Source organism: Patagioenas fasciata, chromosome 5, assembly GCF_037038585.1.
Source record: "Patagioenas fasciata isolate bPatFas1 chromosome 5, bPatFas1.hap1, whole genome shotgun sequence".
NCBI classification, from domain to species: Eukaryota; Metazoa; Chordata; class Aves; order Columbiformes; family Columbidae; genus Patagioenas; species Patagioenas fasciata.
In genome coordinates, this window is record NC_092524.1 from 35,214,035 (window position 1) to 35,231,667 (window position 17,633).

General features: G+C 46.4%; 2 protein-coding genes across 5 annotated transcripts in view; one reads left to right on the plus strand and one right to left on the minus strand.

Moving 5' to 3' along the window:
- The window catches only part of VTI1B (vesicle transport through interaction with t-SNAREs 1B), a 16,125-nt gene extending 6,132 nt beyond the window's left edge, over positions 1-9,993 (minus strand). For 2 of the 4 annotated variants that reach the window (XR_010651387.2, XM_065838274.2), the window contains exons 1-4: positions 8,820-9,181; positions 3,971-4,029; positions 2,841-3,032; positions 1,382-1,555 (exon numbers count right to left, since the gene is read on the minus strand). Coding sequence is in view for 3 of the 4 variants with exons in the window: in XM_065838274.2 (XP_065694346.1) it covers positions 1,382-1,555; positions 2,841-3,032; positions 3,971-4,029; positions 8,820-8,934 (540 nt within the window). In the remaining variant the exon portion in view is untranslated. Of the gene's footprint in view, positions 1-1,381; positions 1,556-2,840; positions 3,033-3,970; positions 4,030-7,182; positions 7,288-8,819; positions 9,182-9,970 lie in introns of those variants that run through there. The other 2 variants (XM_071809313.1, XM_065838276.2) reach the window with 2 other exon arrangements.
- On the plus strand, positions 9,860-17,248 carry LOC136101807 (retinol dehydrogenase 12-like). Its single transcript, XM_065838273.2, has 7 exons — positions 9,860-10,042; positions 11,521-11,639; positions 12,453-12,608; positions 12,907-13,011; positions 13,427-13,636; positions 14,488-14,677; positions 16,628-17,248. The coding sequence occupies exons 1-7, from the start codon at positions 9,945-9,947 to the stop codon at positions 16,728-16,730; spliced, it is 981 nt and encodes a 326-aa protein (XP_065694345.1). The 5' UTR covers positions 9,860-9,944; the 3' UTR covers positions 16,731-17,248.
- The last annotated feature ends 385 nt before the right edge of the window (positions 17,249-17,633 follow it).

Sequence of the window (17,633 nt, forward strand, 5' to 3'; positions counted from 1 at the left end):
GGAACTGTGAAGTATTTCTCAGTCAGTTGTTAAGCAGCACATAATTAAGTGATGTTACGGACAGCTAGAAAAGCGGTTGTCTCACAGAGGATTCATGATGTACGGCCACCGGAGGTATCCAGGTAAGATTTCACTATTCCACTTGCAAAGCCTGAAGGGCAGTGACAGGTCAGCCAGGTCACCTCCCATCACAGATACCAACCTGCCGTTCCTCTGCAGTTTATGCTGCTGCCCTCAGCTGTAAAGCCAGTGCTGTATGTACGTTACTTTGCACTGGGATGGACTGGCCCAAGCTGAGAAGAAAGCTACCAAGTCCATTCAAAGCAGACTAGATTTCCAATTTTTGCAGTGAAAGACCAAGCAAGAAGAAAGTCTGCTTCTTGTTGGAAAGTGTGGTTAATACAGTTCAGCAACACAATGCCTAAAAGCCTCACAATAAAAGTCACAGCTTCATGAACAATCTGTGGACAGACCGACATGCTTAAAGGACTAATACTTTTAATTAGAAAAAGAACAGAAAAACTATACCTACAAATCTTATGATCATCTTTCCTTTCCTGCTCTCCAACCCAAATTTGGGAGCAGGGCAAGTCAAATTCTGACTGAAATCAAACAGCTACTTAAATGAAAAAGCTACAGGCTCTATTGCAATGAGTAGATGTAACTCCCAGGAAAGGGATGTGCTTTTTGTTTCTGCTGAGCATGCTTAACTTGCCAAACTCAGCATCTCCCTGCACGTCACTCACCTAAAAGCTTCATGTTCAGGATCCCTTGCACACACAGAAAATCCCATCAGTTTGCTACTTCAAAAATCAAATTCTCAGTTTCGCATATGTGTGTAAACAGTACAAATTAACTACTTTTTAAAGCTTCCACAGTAGCAGCAGAGCTTCCTGACCCAAGGATGAGCAACAGGCTTCTTGTCTGACACCACTTCCTCCCTCCTTAGCTAACCTACAAATATTGGAAAGTTAGTAATCAGGTAATTTACACTCTATTAAATTTCATTTCATTAGAACTTGCTAGCCACCTCCCAGATCAAAACTTCACTAGTAATCTTGTGGTAGGCAACTCCTTAGCGTTCTTTTAAATCTGCAATTTTTTAATAATGCTATATTTTTTAGCAGGTTTATAGGTCTAATTACAAATCTTGCACAGACATGGCAGCAGACATTTGGCCATTGTGCTTTGGGCCCTTCTACAGTAATTATTTTCCTTTTCTAAGCACAGCATAGAAACATGGTAGCCTGGATTTGGTCTGTAGGAACATCAATTGGATTACCCCGCCTGGGGAGGTCTCTAAGAGTAATGACTGGCACACAGATCCCACTAAGCTGACAGCAGGTTGTTTCAATACAAAGCCCACGGTTCCTCTGCTTACTCTGCTCTTGGTGCGTTCCAGTTGCTCCCGCTGCTCCCCAAGTTCTTCAATTATATCTGTGCCAATCTGATCTGTTTCAGCAGCAATTCGGTGCGAGCGCTCGATGCTTTGACTGGCTCGGTTCAGGCTGTCTGTTCCCTGGAGAAGCAGCACCCTCTGTGACTGCAGATTAGTCTGAAAAATAACATAAGCTTAGTCATTAGGCACGAAGAGAGGTATTAGGCTTCTGACATTAAAACATTAGGACGTGACTCCATAGGCCATCCATCTGTATTAGCTGTGCATGCTTCTTATACTAACTGATGTAGCCCAGTTAATTTTGAAAGAGTTCTTGTTCACATTGTAAAATAATGGACAAACCCAGTTAAACCTTGACAAAGGACACACACCTGAAGAGTTGAAAGTTACAAAAAAAACATGTCTTTGCAACAATTTACTTTTCCAAATGATATTTACAGTAAAATAATATCTTTGCTTTCCAGATGCTAACTTCTCCTTACATTCATATCTAAATTCAGACTTATTTGTGACTTCACGGTTGGTTGCCAGGGAGGTCACTAAGAGCTGACAGTCAAAAGGATTAGGAACAAACAGCACTAACAGATGGACTGCTAAATAACAAAGATCCTCTTTTCATGCCAGTAGCCTTGGCAGAGGATAACAAATGTTTGCTGACCTGGGGGTCAAAAGGTAGCTCAAAATAGAGTATTTTCTTAAGCTTCAGAAAGTCTAATCTACCACCCTGCCCTCAGCTTTTAGAGGAACCAATCAAGAGGGATCAAATGTGAAAATCTACCAAGCTACTGCTGAAGGAGATGCTACAGAAAGAGCCTCCCTCCAACCTTCCTTACCTAAGGCAGAGCAATCAGAGCCCACCTCCATGAACTTTCTGTACAGATGACAGTACTTTGAAGATAATAAGCAGATTCAATTTTCAATTTCACTAACTCAGATATGTCTAAGCATATCTAATAAACAAAGAAATTGGTGTGTTTCCTGCACTGTATGAGCACATCCAGAGTGCACAAAGTGCTAGAAGATGACTTCTTGTACTTTCTTGACATTATTTACACTGAGATTGCTTAAAAGATAATTCTACTGAAGTACTTATACACTGCATTATTCACACATGTTGCTAGTTTTGGAGACTAAAACTAGATCAGTTAACATTTCTTCTCAGCCAGTTGCATCACTGATGTGTTTTCACTGCTCTAGAGGAATGATTAAATAAAGCATTCCAGTACAGAATCTTGTGTAAGTTACTAGCTGCATGGCACTCGAGGAGTTCCAGGTTCTTTCTCCTCCAAGATATTAATGTTATATGCAGAGAGATATACAAGGAGTTACAGAAGCACAGAAGCTAAGTGGATTGAAGTAGAAACACTATAAACAACACATCTGGATTATTATTTCTAAGCAATCACAGCAATGTTAAACAAAATTTATATCTAATTCTCACACTCTGTTCATTTTCTGTGGAGAAGATCCCGTATTTCATATCGCCTTGACTTCCAGGGCCCAGTCCCAAATCTGTGCTTCTCATCTCTCTCTGGAACATGGAGAGGTCTCTTCTATACGCCCGGATTTTGCTCATCATTTGGTTGCGGAAAGGCAGAGGAGCATACTTCAGTTCTTCCTCCATTTCCCGCAGCTTTAACAAAATAAAATGTGTTTATTTTTTACAGCACTTAGCAGCAGTTACATTCAAAACTCACCACCAGATGAAAGGATTCACATGTTTTTATGTGATTGGGCAAAGGGGATCAACCCCAAATCCTATACCACTCATCTAACATCAAGTGCACCATTCTGCACAGTGCTGCTCAGCCAAAATGGGGTTTCAGACACACAATGCCCCAAGCTAAAAAAAAAAAAAAAAAGGAAAATAATAACAATAATAATGATAATTTTTAAATTGCCAAGTTTAAAAGGCTTGATTTTTCTGAAACATCACTCTAGCTTTGAAATACAGTTTAAGCATTTATACGATGCATTATCAGTTCCTCATCACATCACAGAGATCTGTTGCAGAGGTAGGGATGTCACTAAATTCACAGTCTGAACATCCGTGTCTGGATTTGTAAACCCTGAGATTTTGGATGTGTGAATTTTCATATCAGCTTTTAGTGACAGTTGTTACAAATTCACAACGCTTACAGCTGTCCCTCAGTATGAGCTCTCTCACAATATGAGCTTTCCATCTCATACATCACCTACATGGATACACGTCAATAAAACTCACTAAGTTAGAGGAATAAAGCATGACAAATTCTCTCCATGCCCTCCTTACAATCTCCCGCACCTCTATCACTCTCCTTTGCTGAACAAGGGGAAGGTGATATCCAAACTGACCACTCAAAAAAAAAACAAGGCATGTAAGAATATTTGCCTATCTCCGTATATGTATATATACAAGACTCTTGACACACAGTCCCGTCTATCAGATTAATTAATCAACCATTAAAAAAATACAGTATCTGCCTGTCAGAATAGGATCCATAAAGCAAGTAAAATTTGGAGGTACTGCCCTTTTTAAGGCATCAATATTTCAGCTGGTTAGAAACGCCAGAAGCCTACGCTTATGTTTACCGTTTCATTTGCTTCACGCTGTTTCTCATCAAATTCTCGAACTAGTTTTTTCTTCTCCTCTGTGAAAGAAAAAGTAGTATGTCAGAAAAATTATAGAGAAATGACAACAGAACGCCACCTCAATCCATTACAGAGAAGGAAGCTGCCACAGACGGCTGATAACAGAGATGCCAGGTCAAAGTCTACCCCAAATGGGAACAGCCTGTTCTTACCACAACTTTTCACAAGGGGGTGGGAATTGGGAAGAGAGCAGAAACCACCCTTCCAAACGCTAGCCACTACCTCTGGTAGACAAAACAAGTAATTTTTCAAACTTCCAATCTCCACTGATAGAATTGCACATTGGAAAACATTTAACATGACAGAATAACAAAGAGAACATGTTGGTAAATATTCCTTTTTCTTTGCACACATTTGGCAAGACCAGTGATGGCTGAAACTATAACTTGGATTTGAACAGAACATCAAGTCAATCTACGGTTTCAAGTGAGCCCTGAAGTTCTTGGCAGACAGGGCACTCCGCATTCTCATGGTCATAAAGTAACAAGGAAAATGGGAGAAGCATTCTAGAGTACTCAGAGATAAAAGATGACATCAAGGAATCACCTCAGGTTCACAGATTAATGTCCAAATGCTTTCCTCTTCTGGAATGACATCAGTTGTTTGAATTAGCCAACAAAACTATACATTTTAGTTGTCTGAGACAGTCATTTGCCAAGATACTTGTACCTAGGGCTTTGAAGGCCAAAGAATGGGTTTCACCCATTCACCTGTTATTCTATTTTAAAACAAAACCTTAAGACATGTATTTTGCATGTGTTAAACAGCTATCATACCTCTCTAATATCCACAATCAATTAGGATAATTCTGAAATTCTCCTTGTGGAGCAAAACCACGTTCTATAAGTTTGAGTGGTGGAGGAACACACAGGTCAACTCAATATGAGTGATAAAGCATAGTTTGATTTATTAGCCGGAACAGCATATACTTATAGAGTTCACGATAATTATGCATACCTGTCACCTACTAATTGGCTTAAGCTCTAACAGTCACATTTGCATGGTCCTCCTACTTGTAGCTGCTAGCTATGCTTATTCTACATTCTTGTGCTCTTGAAAGCTGTTTGTGAAACTCTGCCAAGGTCTCAGTGACCTTGCTGATCTTACTGAAACAGTCAGCGGTTCCCGCTGCGGCCTAGTCTTGCTACTTATGCTAAGGCCTTCAGAACAGGCTCTGCTCGTACAACTAAACCATTCTCCAACATATAAGTTTTTGCAAAAGCACTGAAGATGACCACTGGAGGCCTCTTGTACTGAGAATGAAACCAAATTCTATCAGAAGTCTGATAAATATGCACAAGCCTAATTCATCTCTCTCAGGAGAGAATAATTCAATCCTAAATAAAATTTAGGTAGCAAAAAATGCAGACAGTCATCTTGGTAAAACTTCTGTAATTTGATTAAATTTAAAGACAAAATTAAAGACATTATGAAAACATAATTGCTGTAAAAAAATATTTGGTAACACCTGTCTGTAAATATAGTCTTCTGCAAAAGAAGCAGTTTTTAAACTACTGAGCTCTCAACAGAAAATAGGAAAAAAACCTGAAGTGATCAAAACATTTTTATATTCCTCTCACATGCAGGACATGCCTAAGCTGCAGGCTTTCCTTTTTGGTTCAAATTCATGTTAGGCCCCAGAATTTGAACTGTAGAGAACTTAAAACAGAATTAAACCCCGTCATCTAAGAAGGCATGCCCTCCAGCAGCGCACAGTAATTACAGACTAAGCTACATTATGACACACAGGATGGTATCTGGAAATGCAGCGTCACAGCCCAGTTAAGTCAGGGGGAAATGCCGACTTAGCAGGTTCCTCAATACACTCTCCCCAACTTCTTCCATGATTTGCTGCCATGCACATTTGTGCTGATGCAATTCCTTGTGCAGCTGGGCTACCAGTGAAATAATGGCCATGAACTGCAGGAAAATAGCCTCCAGATGTCAATATTTTGCTTCATACAGGTCATTTCACAAATATGATTTGAGTAATGTCTCTTAAAACAACTGCTGTTTCAAACTAATGGAAACCCAGTGCAGCACTGGAAAAGTTCTATTTGACCTTCTTTGTCCCCAACCCCGCGGACTGAGAAGACACTGCATTTATAAACAAGCAGCCAAACAAATCCTAGTTTCCAAACCTCAAGTAGCCACGGTTTGAGACTTTGCTGATACGCCAAAAATAAATCAGGCAATGTGGCTTGAAAGCATTATAATGGGTCTGGCCTAACAGAATATCTTGAGCAATTTAATTCATATCACTCCAAATTAAACTGTAATTCAAAGTACATTGAGAGAACTTTTTTTAATGCAGTAAAAGTAAAAAGTACCTAAGCCACAGTAACATTCCAATGTGCTCATTGACATCTAACTGATTTATATTCAGCCAGTTAGAAACAGATTCAGTAGAAAAGCACAGTTAACTAAATCAATTTAGAGGAAAGTATCTGTTTGAAACTGATACGGGCTGTTTAAAATGCCTTCTTACATATTTGGAAGGAAACAAAAATTGTTTCTAGATCTAGGAATTTGTTATCTTGTTTATATAGAGTGAAACAGCATTTCCAAACCTCTGCCCCTCAAAGATGTCCCAAGGACTACAGATTCTGTCCTCCCTTGAGTTTGGGAGTGTGTCAATCATCTTAAAAGAGTGTGCAAGGTATCTTTTGTCAGCTCCTGAAATTTTCAGGATCAGATAACTTGAAAAACAAAGATATACCCCATTTCCCATAAGAAGCAAACAAACACACCGGAGGAGTAGAATGCCTTCACCAGATACACAAATTCCTGACTTATCTTAACCTCTCTAAGAAATGCTTTCCAAAAATATTACCACGATTTTTGCAGCAATAAATTTAACGGCTTAGTCATCTTAGGTCACATTAAGTCATGTTAACATTTCATAGCATGTCTGAAAAATCAGTTTGTAAATATTTGTAATCTGAAGGACTTGCGGGTACTGGTGGATGAAAGACTGGACATGACCCAGCAATGTGCGCTTGCAGCCCAGAAGGCCAATCATACCCTGGGCTGCATCACAAGGAAGGTGGCCAGCAGGTTGCAGGAGGTGATTCTGCCCCTCTGCTCTGGTGAGACCCCGCTTGGAGTCCTGTGTCCAGCTCTGGAGCCCTCAGCACAGGAAAGACACTGACCTGTTGGAGAGGGGCCAGAGGAGGCCACCAAGATGATCAGAGGGCTGGAACAGCTCTGCTGTGAGGACAGGCTGAGAGAGTTGGTGTAGTTCAGCCTGGAGAAGAGAAGGCTCCAGGGAGACCTTATTGTGGCCTTTCAGTGCTAAAAGGGGCCTATAAGAAAGATGGGGACAGACTTTTTAGCAGGGCCTGTAGTGACAGGACAAGTGGAAATTATTTTAAGCTAAAAGAGGGGAGATTCAGGCTAGACATAAGAAAGAATTCTTTTTTATAAGAAGGGTGGTGAAACACTGGAACAGGTTGCCCAGAGGAAAAGATCTAGAAGCATTGCAAAAATTGCTGCCTGTAAACACATCATTCAAGCCCACTGCTCAGTGTTCATTGTTCAAGACCAGGCCAGTTCCATGGAGACCTGACAAAGCTTCATTTCACCAAGAAACCAACCACTCTCCTCTCTACAAGGAAATAAGGATTTCCTACAAGAAAGGAGATTTTTTCTTCTATGCTCTTTATTCTTGTTGATTACTAGTGAAATTAAGTCAGCTTTGAAAGTGGTTGTTTGAAGGTCTGAATACCTTTCTTGCACCAAACTTTTTGGAAAAGCTGACGACGAGGACTTTGACCCTAAACTTAACTCATTATTAAACAGCAATGCACATAAGAAACGGAAAGTTAATCTCTTCATAGCCTGTGTTATCTATCACAGGCTGGTATATTCTGAACAAACCATTTTTATTATTTTACACCTAAATATGCAAAATTGATCAACTCTAGGAGAATGACAAGACTATTGCAGAAGGTGGCTGATGGCCACTACTCATTCCTGTGATACAAAACCTAAGCTTAGGTACAGCACTTCACGGTAACTGTGTATCATGTTTCTCATGTGAAGGAAATATTTAGTTAAAGAAACTTGGTGAAACTACTAAAATTCTCTGTGTCAGATCACTTCCCTTTCCGGTTCTCAGAATAGTGCCAAGTATTAAGAACTGAATTAGAAGCACAAGGCCAAGTCCTACATAGAAGTGTTCTGTCAGCATGTCTTACCCACTGATATGGTATAAAGAATATCCGCAAAATCAAGTTTTGCTTCTGATTTAACTTTGTGTAGCTTGATCAGCAATTTTTTTCTAGTATGTGGGCAGGTAGTGCACAAACCAGACTTCTAAAACAGTCATTTAAAATGCAAATCTTCTCCAGTATGTCTACAAATGGTTATGGACAGTTATGATAATAAAAACTGATTTTAATTCTGCCATCAGAATTGCCATGACCAAAAACAAACAAACAAACAAACAAACAAACAAAACAAAGCACTGCAGTTTAGCCAGTCCATCTGTAGCAGCAACTGAACAAGACCCCGTGAAGCCAGGCCTGGCGAAGCCACCCGCCGCCCTCAGCAGCCGCCGCCCCACAGCGACGCACTGAACTGCCGCAGCTGCCTTGGCAAACCCCTTCCCCCCGCACAGTCCTTCTTAAACAGACTTGGCCCTCACGGCTGCTAAATCAAGTTTATCCAGAGAGAAACACCTCGAACATCCCTACAAGGGCCCTGCAGCTCAGGCCCAGCGCGCTGCCCGCGCACCGCGACGCCCTTCCCCAGCACAAGGAGCTGCCGCCGCCCGGTCCCGCCTCACCGGCCGCGCTGCCCCGCAACCGCTCGGGGACGCCCCGCAGGTCTCTGTGCAGTGCCTGGAAGATCTCGTGCAGCCGCTCCAGGTGCTCCGAGGAGCCGGAGCCGCGGCCCGCCATGGCAGGCAGCCTCCTCCCGCCGCGCTCGGCGACGGCCACCGGTACCACCTCCCGGCGGCTGCGCGACACCGCGGTGCTGCCTTGAAGGCACTTCCGTCATCCGCGGCGACGTGCGCCTCCCCTGCCGCAGGTGGGTGCTAGGAACGCCGCCTGACTGCAAAACGACGCCACGACGGCGGCAGCGCGGGCAGCCCGCCGCGGCCTGCTCCCCACACGTTGCGACAAGACTGTCGGCGACACCAAGACGCATCAGGCGCCGGACGGCCTACCGGGACAAGGTTGGGCCGGGGAACCCTCACGGCGCGCACTGCCTGCTGGGAGTTGTAGTCTCCCCGGGCAGGCGGCTGTGCCCGTCGCGGCGGCACGCGCGGCGCCGGCAGCAGCGCAGCCAGCTCGCGGCGCAGCGCGGGGAGGAGGCGACGCCGTCCGCTGCCCGGGGCCCTGTGCTCCTGGCGCTCTCTGGGAAGGACGAGAGCGAGCAGCGCCGAGCCCGTCACCGCGTTATCCCAGCCCTCAACGCCTGCCTGCGGGTACATACGCATCATCTCATCGGTTTTGCTGGGGTTAGTATCAATAACTTTGGCGTGAGGTTATAACACTGGGTTTTGAGTGTCTCCCAGACAGCCGCTGGGCTTTCTCTTCAGATATTTTTCGGTTTTTTACTCGGAAAGTGCAATTAAAATTGCCATTTCAGCTTGTTCCAAGAGAGCCCAGTCAGAGCAGTGCGCTGCCAAGGGAATCCGGCAGCGGTTGCTGGCGCAGGGCCGGCCGGCCTCCTGCCCACAGCGGGTCTTCCCAGCGGGGGCACAGCCACGGCGAAGAGCAGGATCTGCTGCGAGTCCGGTGCGAGAGCACTCAGCAGCAGCTGGTACCATCTCCTTAGCACACGGCCACTGCCGCGCAGGCGCCACACGGGTCCCCGTGCAGCGGGCGGGGGCGGGGCCGAGAGGGCGGGACGAGACGAGCGGAGCGGGGCGGCCGCCTCGGAGCGCTGGGCGCGAGCAGAGTGAATGGACCGGGCGACGGAGATGCTCACCTGCTGGGGAGCGGCGCTGGGCGCCGCCGTCTCCTTCCCCGTTCTCTTTTTCGTGGCAGCGCCCTATATCAGGTGCGTCTTACTGAGCGCGGACCTGGCCTCTCGCGCGTGTACGAGGAGCGGCGGCGGCGGCCTCCGCCCCGCGGTGCGGCGGGTGTGGGCGGCGGAGCCGGCGTGCACACCGCGTCTCGCAGCGATCGGCTCTGACTGGCGGGAGGGTGGACACAAGGGATTCCGCTTGTCCAGCCCCGACGAGGCCGGGGGTCATTCACGCTTCTCCAGCCCCAGCGCCTCGGTAACTCTGACACGCTCGCGGCAGGACCTGGGGCGCTCCTGGGGTAGGCTCAGCCCGGGCACCGGAGCGGCGCGTAGCTGGGGGGTCTACCCCCCTCACGGAACCGGCAGCGTTCAGTGAGAAGCGGCCACCGCGCCGGTGTGCCCGGGGGGCGGGGCCTAACCTCTCCTCACGGTGCCGCCGCAGAGCCCATTGGCCAAGGCGCCGGCGGTAGCCAATGGGAGCTCTACCTGACTCGAGGGCGGGGCGGTGGGGCCAGGCTGGGGCCAGGGCGGGGCCGGGGGGAGGCGGGGCCTCCCGTGCCGGGCCAGCGGTTCCGCGCTCCGGCCACGCCCCGCAGGTGTTTGTAAAGCGGGGAGGCCCTGGAGCGAGAGTTCCCGGTGTCCCGGTCACGACACGATCGTGATCAACCGCTTCAGGTAACGATGTCCGTGAGTCCCCGGGGCCCTAAGCGCATCGGTGATCCCGACCGTTGGGGTGACACCTGGGTGCTCAACCCTGATCTGAGTCCCGTAAGAAGGGAAGCTCTCCTCGGACCCCACTGCGCTGCATTGGCATTTCTCAACGGGTGATGCACTGAGGCTCAAGGAATCTGTCCTCACCCACAGCTTTGTAGCATCAGTTCATTGCGGGATGTCTCAGGAGCGTCCCACCTCGCAGGGAGGTGCTGAGCCACAGTCCACTGGGACTCAGGAGAGCTCAAAGAGCTTCACTGTAGGGTCACAAGATCATTGACCTTAGTCAGTATTTTTCCACTGTAGCCAGTCTTAGGATCAGGTAATATTCTGGCAATGTCCAGAGCTCTCCGGATTGTACAGTTCTGGTACCGTTTTGCTCTGGCCGAGTCCTGGGTAGCAGGTGTACCAAACCGCCAAAAGTGACTGATGGTTGCTACACCTTTCCCAGGCAGAAAGGACATCTCTTCCCATATGGAGCAAGCCTTCATGTCCTGACTGAAAGCACTTGTGCCTCAGTTTCCCAGCTTCACTGCACTTGCACAATGGGGAGTTGTTCTTGGCAGGAGCTACAGGAATGTGGGTGCCTCAGTGGCCTGTCTCACTGCACTTGCACAATGGGAATATTTCTCCCCAAATCATGCCTGCCCTGCCCCAGTATCCAGGTGGTCGAGTGGCCCAGGAAGGGCTGGTGGAGGTCGCAGCCACCACATCTGTGTGCTCAGTCCTGACCCAAGTCCCCTGAGGAGCAAAGCTGCCCTCGGACCCTGTTGCATGACAACTGCCGTCCTCTGTTGCAGGAGGTATGTCGCCGGAGGACGGTGCAAGTCAACAGCCAGGCTGGAGGGGAAGGTGGTGATAATCACAGGAGCCAACACCGGCATTGGGAAGGAGACGGCCAGAGACCTCGCGCGAAGAGGCAAGTCAGTGTCCAGCAGCAGCAGCAGCAGCCCTGTGTGGCTGATGTGTGTGGGCCTGTGTGTCAGAAGTCCCTTCTCTGGACAAGAGGGAAGAATATTTTATGCTTACATTTAAGTGAATTGGATTCCAAAGCTATTTCAGATGACACTAAGTGTTGCTCCTTGAGAGCCTGTAACCACTGAAGTGAAAACCCCCAGTTTCTCAACTGGTTTCATTGCTTGAACTCCAAAGATGCACCTTGTGACATGAACACGCTCTGCACTGCAACTGTTTTGAGAGGACTGGGGGAGTTCCTGGTATTGCTGAGTTCTGCTTGTTTGAAGCTGTGATATGCCAGGTCCATGCTGCTGTGTGCTTTAGTTATTCATGTTTCAGGCAAACTTGATTTACATGCTTTTTCAGTCACTGGTAAGGAGATTAAACTCCCATTTCAAAATCCGCTTAGAAATTACTCTGGCTGGATTCCCAGTACCTTCATGTGCTCCTCGCTTGACATCCCCGTTAGAGGGGCATATAACCTTATCATAGCACTGTTGTGGTGCACACTCCTGAGCTGGGAGAACCTGGACAGAAGCACTTCGGATGTGCGTTTCCCTGCTCTGAAAACAGCTTTGGGCTGGATCGGAGACAGCAACATAGTGGGAAAGGCTTTGTCCCTTCCATCTGCTCCCCTGAGTGATGCCAATTCCCTAAAGACACAATATCTTGTTTGTAAGAACTGTGTGTAGTCAGACTGCTTGTCCCAGCCTTGATCATCCTGTGTGCTCCAGTGATCTCAGGTTCTGTTCCTGCTCTTTTTGCCCCCTTGCAGGTGCGAGGGTGATTGTCGCTTGCAGAGACACAGCGAAGGCAGAAGCTGCAGCCAGTGAAATCCGAGCTGAGACAGGGAACCAGCAAGTGATTGTGAAAAAACTGGACTTGGCTGATACAAAGTCCATCCGGGAGTTTGCTGAGCAATTTCTAGCAGGTACCATCTCTGGATCCTTGTTTTCAGTGACAACTTGTTACCAAGGATTGCTGTATGTTCTTCTAGCAAATGCCAAATCTCGACCGGCACATCTCTGTACTGTGTTAGGCCTTGTGGTTTTACAGCAGAGGCTTGTCGGAGGCCATGAGCTAGTTTGTGGTAGGAGACTTATTATTTTGATGTATTGTGGCTTCACCTCAGACAGGCATGGGTTTCTTTATTTAGCTGACTTGTGCCACCTTCTTGTCTGTCTTTGTTCTCTGCTTCCCAGTTTAAGGACGTCTGTTGTTTCTTACAGAGGAGAAGGAGCTCCATATTCTCATTAATAATGCTGGGGTAATGTTATGCCCTTACTCCAAGACTGCGGATGGCTTTGAGATGCACCTGGGCGTCAATCATCTTGGTAAGGCCGGTGGAGGCAAGTTTGCATTCAGTATCTGTGGCAAAATGCCAGAGGGAAGCACTGCTTCCAGAGTTTCTCTTCCTCATGCTTGCTTCTTGGGGAAGGATGGAAGTGCAGTCTTACAGAGTTCTGGAGATGCAACGCAATGTATTTGCTTATCATGGACCCAGTTTAAGTATCTGCACATGTTACCTGGAACATTTGAAATGTATGACAGTTTCCGCATTTTGAAACTGAAGAGCAGAATTTAATGGCCACAAAAATGATTAGCTGTTGATTCAGGGGGGACTTCTTTTCCCTGGACTTGACATGAGGGCAGCAGTAAGATATAACATGTATGTAATATGTTGCAAGCACTATGAAACCCCAGGAGGGGAATCCAGCAGAGAAGGATGATGTTTCCTCTCCTCCACAGGTCATTTTCTCTTGACCTTCCTGTTGCTGGAGCGTCTGAAGCAGTCTGCCCCAGCCCGCATAGTCAACGTGTCCTCGCTGGCTCATCACATTGGCCGAATCCGTTTCCATGACCTCCATGGTGAGAAGAGCTACAATCGCGGCCTCGCCTACTGTCACAGCAAACTGGCTAATGTGCTCTTCACCCGGGAGCTGGCAAGGCGGCTGCAAGGCAAGTCCCAAGGAGAGAGGAGTGGTTTTATCCTGGCTTTTGAGCACTATGGGTGAGGAGAGTGGATTGGAGAAAGCTCGGGCCACTGGCTATGCAGAAATGAAGCGATTTGAGGCAAGGATCACTGGCAGCTCTTTGCAAGAAGAAAATATCTCCTTTCTGTGAGACCGGGAGACCTGAAACACTAATTGTCTTTACAAGAATAGAACAGAGGAACTTAATACTTGAGCACAGTTTAATGTTTTGTTTGTTTGTTTGTTTGTTGCATGTAAAAAAACTAGCTGTACCCACACAGGCAACTGTGGTACATGGGTGGAAGCTGAAAAAAACAGAAGAACTGAAGTACAATTGCAGTCTCCAATAGAAAAGTGAATGCATATTCAGGTGCCCTAAACGTTGATGGCCTCTAGAAACAGAAGTGTATGACTAGTCAGTACCTCTTAAATACAACATCTATCACAGCCATGTCCTTCAGTCCTTTTCATAAACTTAAGTAGTATTTATTTTACTAAAACAGAAACAGTGTCCTCTTTAGGAAATTAGTATTACAGTAAATCCAAAGAAGCTGGTGCTCTCAAAACCCTGATGGAAACTGCTGCTGTTTTAGCACCCAGGCCCTTTAGCACATTGTTTTGTCAAAGGCATGTAGTGACTGCCTTCTTTGGAAGGGAGCAGGGGATGCTCCAGCAAACAGGAACTACAGAGGACTTCACTCTCTCTGTACCCACACCTGGACTCGTACTTTAAGTTGTAAAATATCTGCAGTAGAACTGAGCAGTAGATGACCCTTTTTTTTTAATGACAAGAGTGATGCATGCAGATTTCTCCTGGACAGCTTTCTTTTGCTGCAGGCACTAAAGTCACAGCAAACGTTCTCCATCCTGGTTCTGTGTATTCTGATCTGGTCCGGCACTCGTTATTAATGATGTGGCTGTGGAAGTTATTCTCATTCTTCTTGAAGACACCCTCTGAAGGAGCTCAGACCAGTATCTACTGTGCAGTAGCAGAGGAGCTAAACTCTGTGACAGGACAGTATTTCAGGTGAGTGCAAGCTGATGGGAGAATGCTGTTGGCTGGGGAAAATGAGACTTACTGTCATTTTTTATTAAGAAGGGAGGCTTCATTAAGACCAGTAAGAGGCTAAGTGGTAAGACCAAGAGTGACAAATACTAGAGCATTACCCATTCCAGGTCTGTTGCAGTGGTTATTGTATTAGAAGAAATCCCTGACCTGTGTCACGTTTCACACAACAGCAGATCCTTCAGTGCTAGGAATATCACTGTACTCAGAGTGCAGGCATGGCTGTCACGTGCTCAGAGCTCTAATCCTGATCTGCCTGAGACTTGGGCAAATCACTTTTCAGTGGAGCCGTTTAGTTAATGAGGTCACTTGGGTCAATCCTGGGAAGAACACTTTGGTTCTCTTCGTAGTTTTACCCCACTGGGGCAGAGGGGGCCTGTGCTCCCAGGGAGCCGGGAGGGCTGGTGGTGCTGCAGAGCTGGGAGGGGAGGCTTTCAGGAGCAGCATGTGACAAAACAACTTGATTCTCCTGTGTGGCAGATGCACCAGCTGGGAGGAGCTCCTGCTGGGATGCTCATTGCTCTGTTCTGCAAACTTCCTTGTGCAGCACCCACTACCAACGATATTGTTCCTTGACTTCTTTGACTTACTCCAGGCCCCTGCATGGTCAATCCTTTTCCCCTCACCAAAACCACAGCCCGTAGCAGTTCCAAGTCAGTGTCACCCTGGGTTTGAAAGCTGCCCGTTGAACAGCTTCATGCAGATGTGTCTTTCAGCTTTCCACTGGGTGCAGAGCAGAGTAACGACACTGTTGTTTGGGAAAAGAACGTGAGAATCTGCCATCTCTCTTTTTTTTCACATGGATGACGTTAGAGCCTTTGCATCGCTGCAGAGCTTTTTCCTCTTGTGATATGCAACCAGATTAGTCTCTGTAATGACTTGGTCTGATCTTCACTTGGGGGTCTGTACCATCTTAATCAGACTGGAGTATATAAATAGATGTCTTAATCTTCCCTGGATGACTGGTGTCCCAGGATATAAATGGAGCCTTTATGTGCTGGAGTACAGAAAACCTTGGTGGATTTTAAACTCAAAAAAGAAAGGAGTTCTGGACTTGGTGGGAAATGAAGAGCTTCAACAGAAATTCATTATTTACCTTGGATGAGCCAAAAATGCTTTTCGCTCTCCAGGCAATAGAATATAAAGCACAAGACAGATATTAAGAAAAGAATTTGCATGCCACAGCGAGACAGGTGGAGTCCACCAGAGTCACTTCAGGAACATCGAGACTGTGCACTTGGAGCTCTGAGGACATTAGGCTGGGTAGAAATCTTACGAGGTGCAATTGCCTCTGTTCTCTTAAACTCCCATGTTATTGCAGCACCCGGCATTACAGATGAGAACACGCGATCTCTATTCCACACAAAGTGCTGTCTGATTGCCAGAGCTGAGCAGAAAGGAGACAGAGTTCAGAGGATACTGGAAAAAAGGATAACCAGAGATGGTTATTACAGGGTGGTTATTCTGGGGCAGCTTTGCCTCCTGAGCAATGGCAAGAGAGGGGGATGAGTAGGATGGGATAAACAGTTTAGGATGAAGAGCTGTTAGAGTGGCCTGTTTGCTAGAAAAGTGCCCCTGAAGAAGTTCTGTTCACATTTTTATACCCCTTTTTAGTGGTATTCATGAGAATGTACGTTGAAGAGTACATAGTAGAGCATATTCAGGTTTCCTTAAGAGTTGAGACAACAGATAGAGTGAGACTTGCTTGCCAGTGCTTGGTGCCATTGGGAAAGAAAGCTTTCTAAAGGTGGCTTAGCACCAACCCTTGCTCTTTTGCTAGATAGTCTCCCAGCTTGCTTCAGCTGGTCTTGAAACAACTCCCTTATCTTAACACAGATATTTCAGTGTGCTAATGCAGATGGAGATCTTTGGCTTAAAAAAGTTTAAAAAACCAAAATGTTCTTCTTACAGTGATTGCCAGCCAGCGTACGTATCTCCACGGGGTCGGGACGATGAGGCAGCAAAGAAGCTCTGGAGTGTGAGCTGTGAGCTCCTCGGCATCCAGTGGGACTGAGCAGCGCAGACATCAAGTGTGTTCCTGGCTGAGCCCAGTGATGCTTATCCTGGGAAAAGCACTGCTGAGAGTCCTCCAGACCAGAACACTGATGGCTCTATGGGCACAATGTAATGTGAATTTATTGAATATTCCACTTAAGGATTGAGGTGTCTAGGCAACCAACACCTTCATAGCTGGAGAATTGTAAGCACCAAGGCAGGTAGCAACGTTTCCTTGTTATCTCATGCAACAGCCCAAGGCTATTGTTCTCTGGCTTGAGAATAGGAATGGAGGTTGCAGTCTTAGGTTTAGATTATGAATTAACAAACAATTTCTGTCCTAGTTTAGCTCTAGCTGGCAATTAAGTACTAGGTGGTTACTCACTTACTCCTGCCCCCTTGTGTTGAGATGGGGAGGAAAACTGGTTAAAAAAAAAAAAGTAAATCTCATGGGTTTGGATTAAAAACGGTTTAACAGCACAACAAAGGAAGAAATAAACAACAACAATAATAGCAATAAAAGAATATACAAAGCAAGGGATACACAATGCAATTGCTCACCACCTAGAAAACTGATGCCAAGCCTGCTCCCGAGCTGTGATAACCCCTCCCTGGCGCGGTGCCCCCAGTTATGTACTGAGCATGATGCCATATGGGCTGTGTCCCCTCCCAGCTTCCCCTGAAAATTAACTCTATCCCAGCCAAACCCAGGACGTTATCTACCCCTTATGTTACACCGTCTACATCATGTCTGTATTGTACACTTTTCAGCTGATCACCACCATCTTCCTGTCCTACATACACACATCTCATTCTCCTAGTCTGTGGGCTATCCTTCTAAAATTTTGTTTAAGTTCGTTTAATCCATGATTTTTGGCTCCATCTGTCATAACAGTCTTTCAGGGCAGGAGTGACAGTGTGA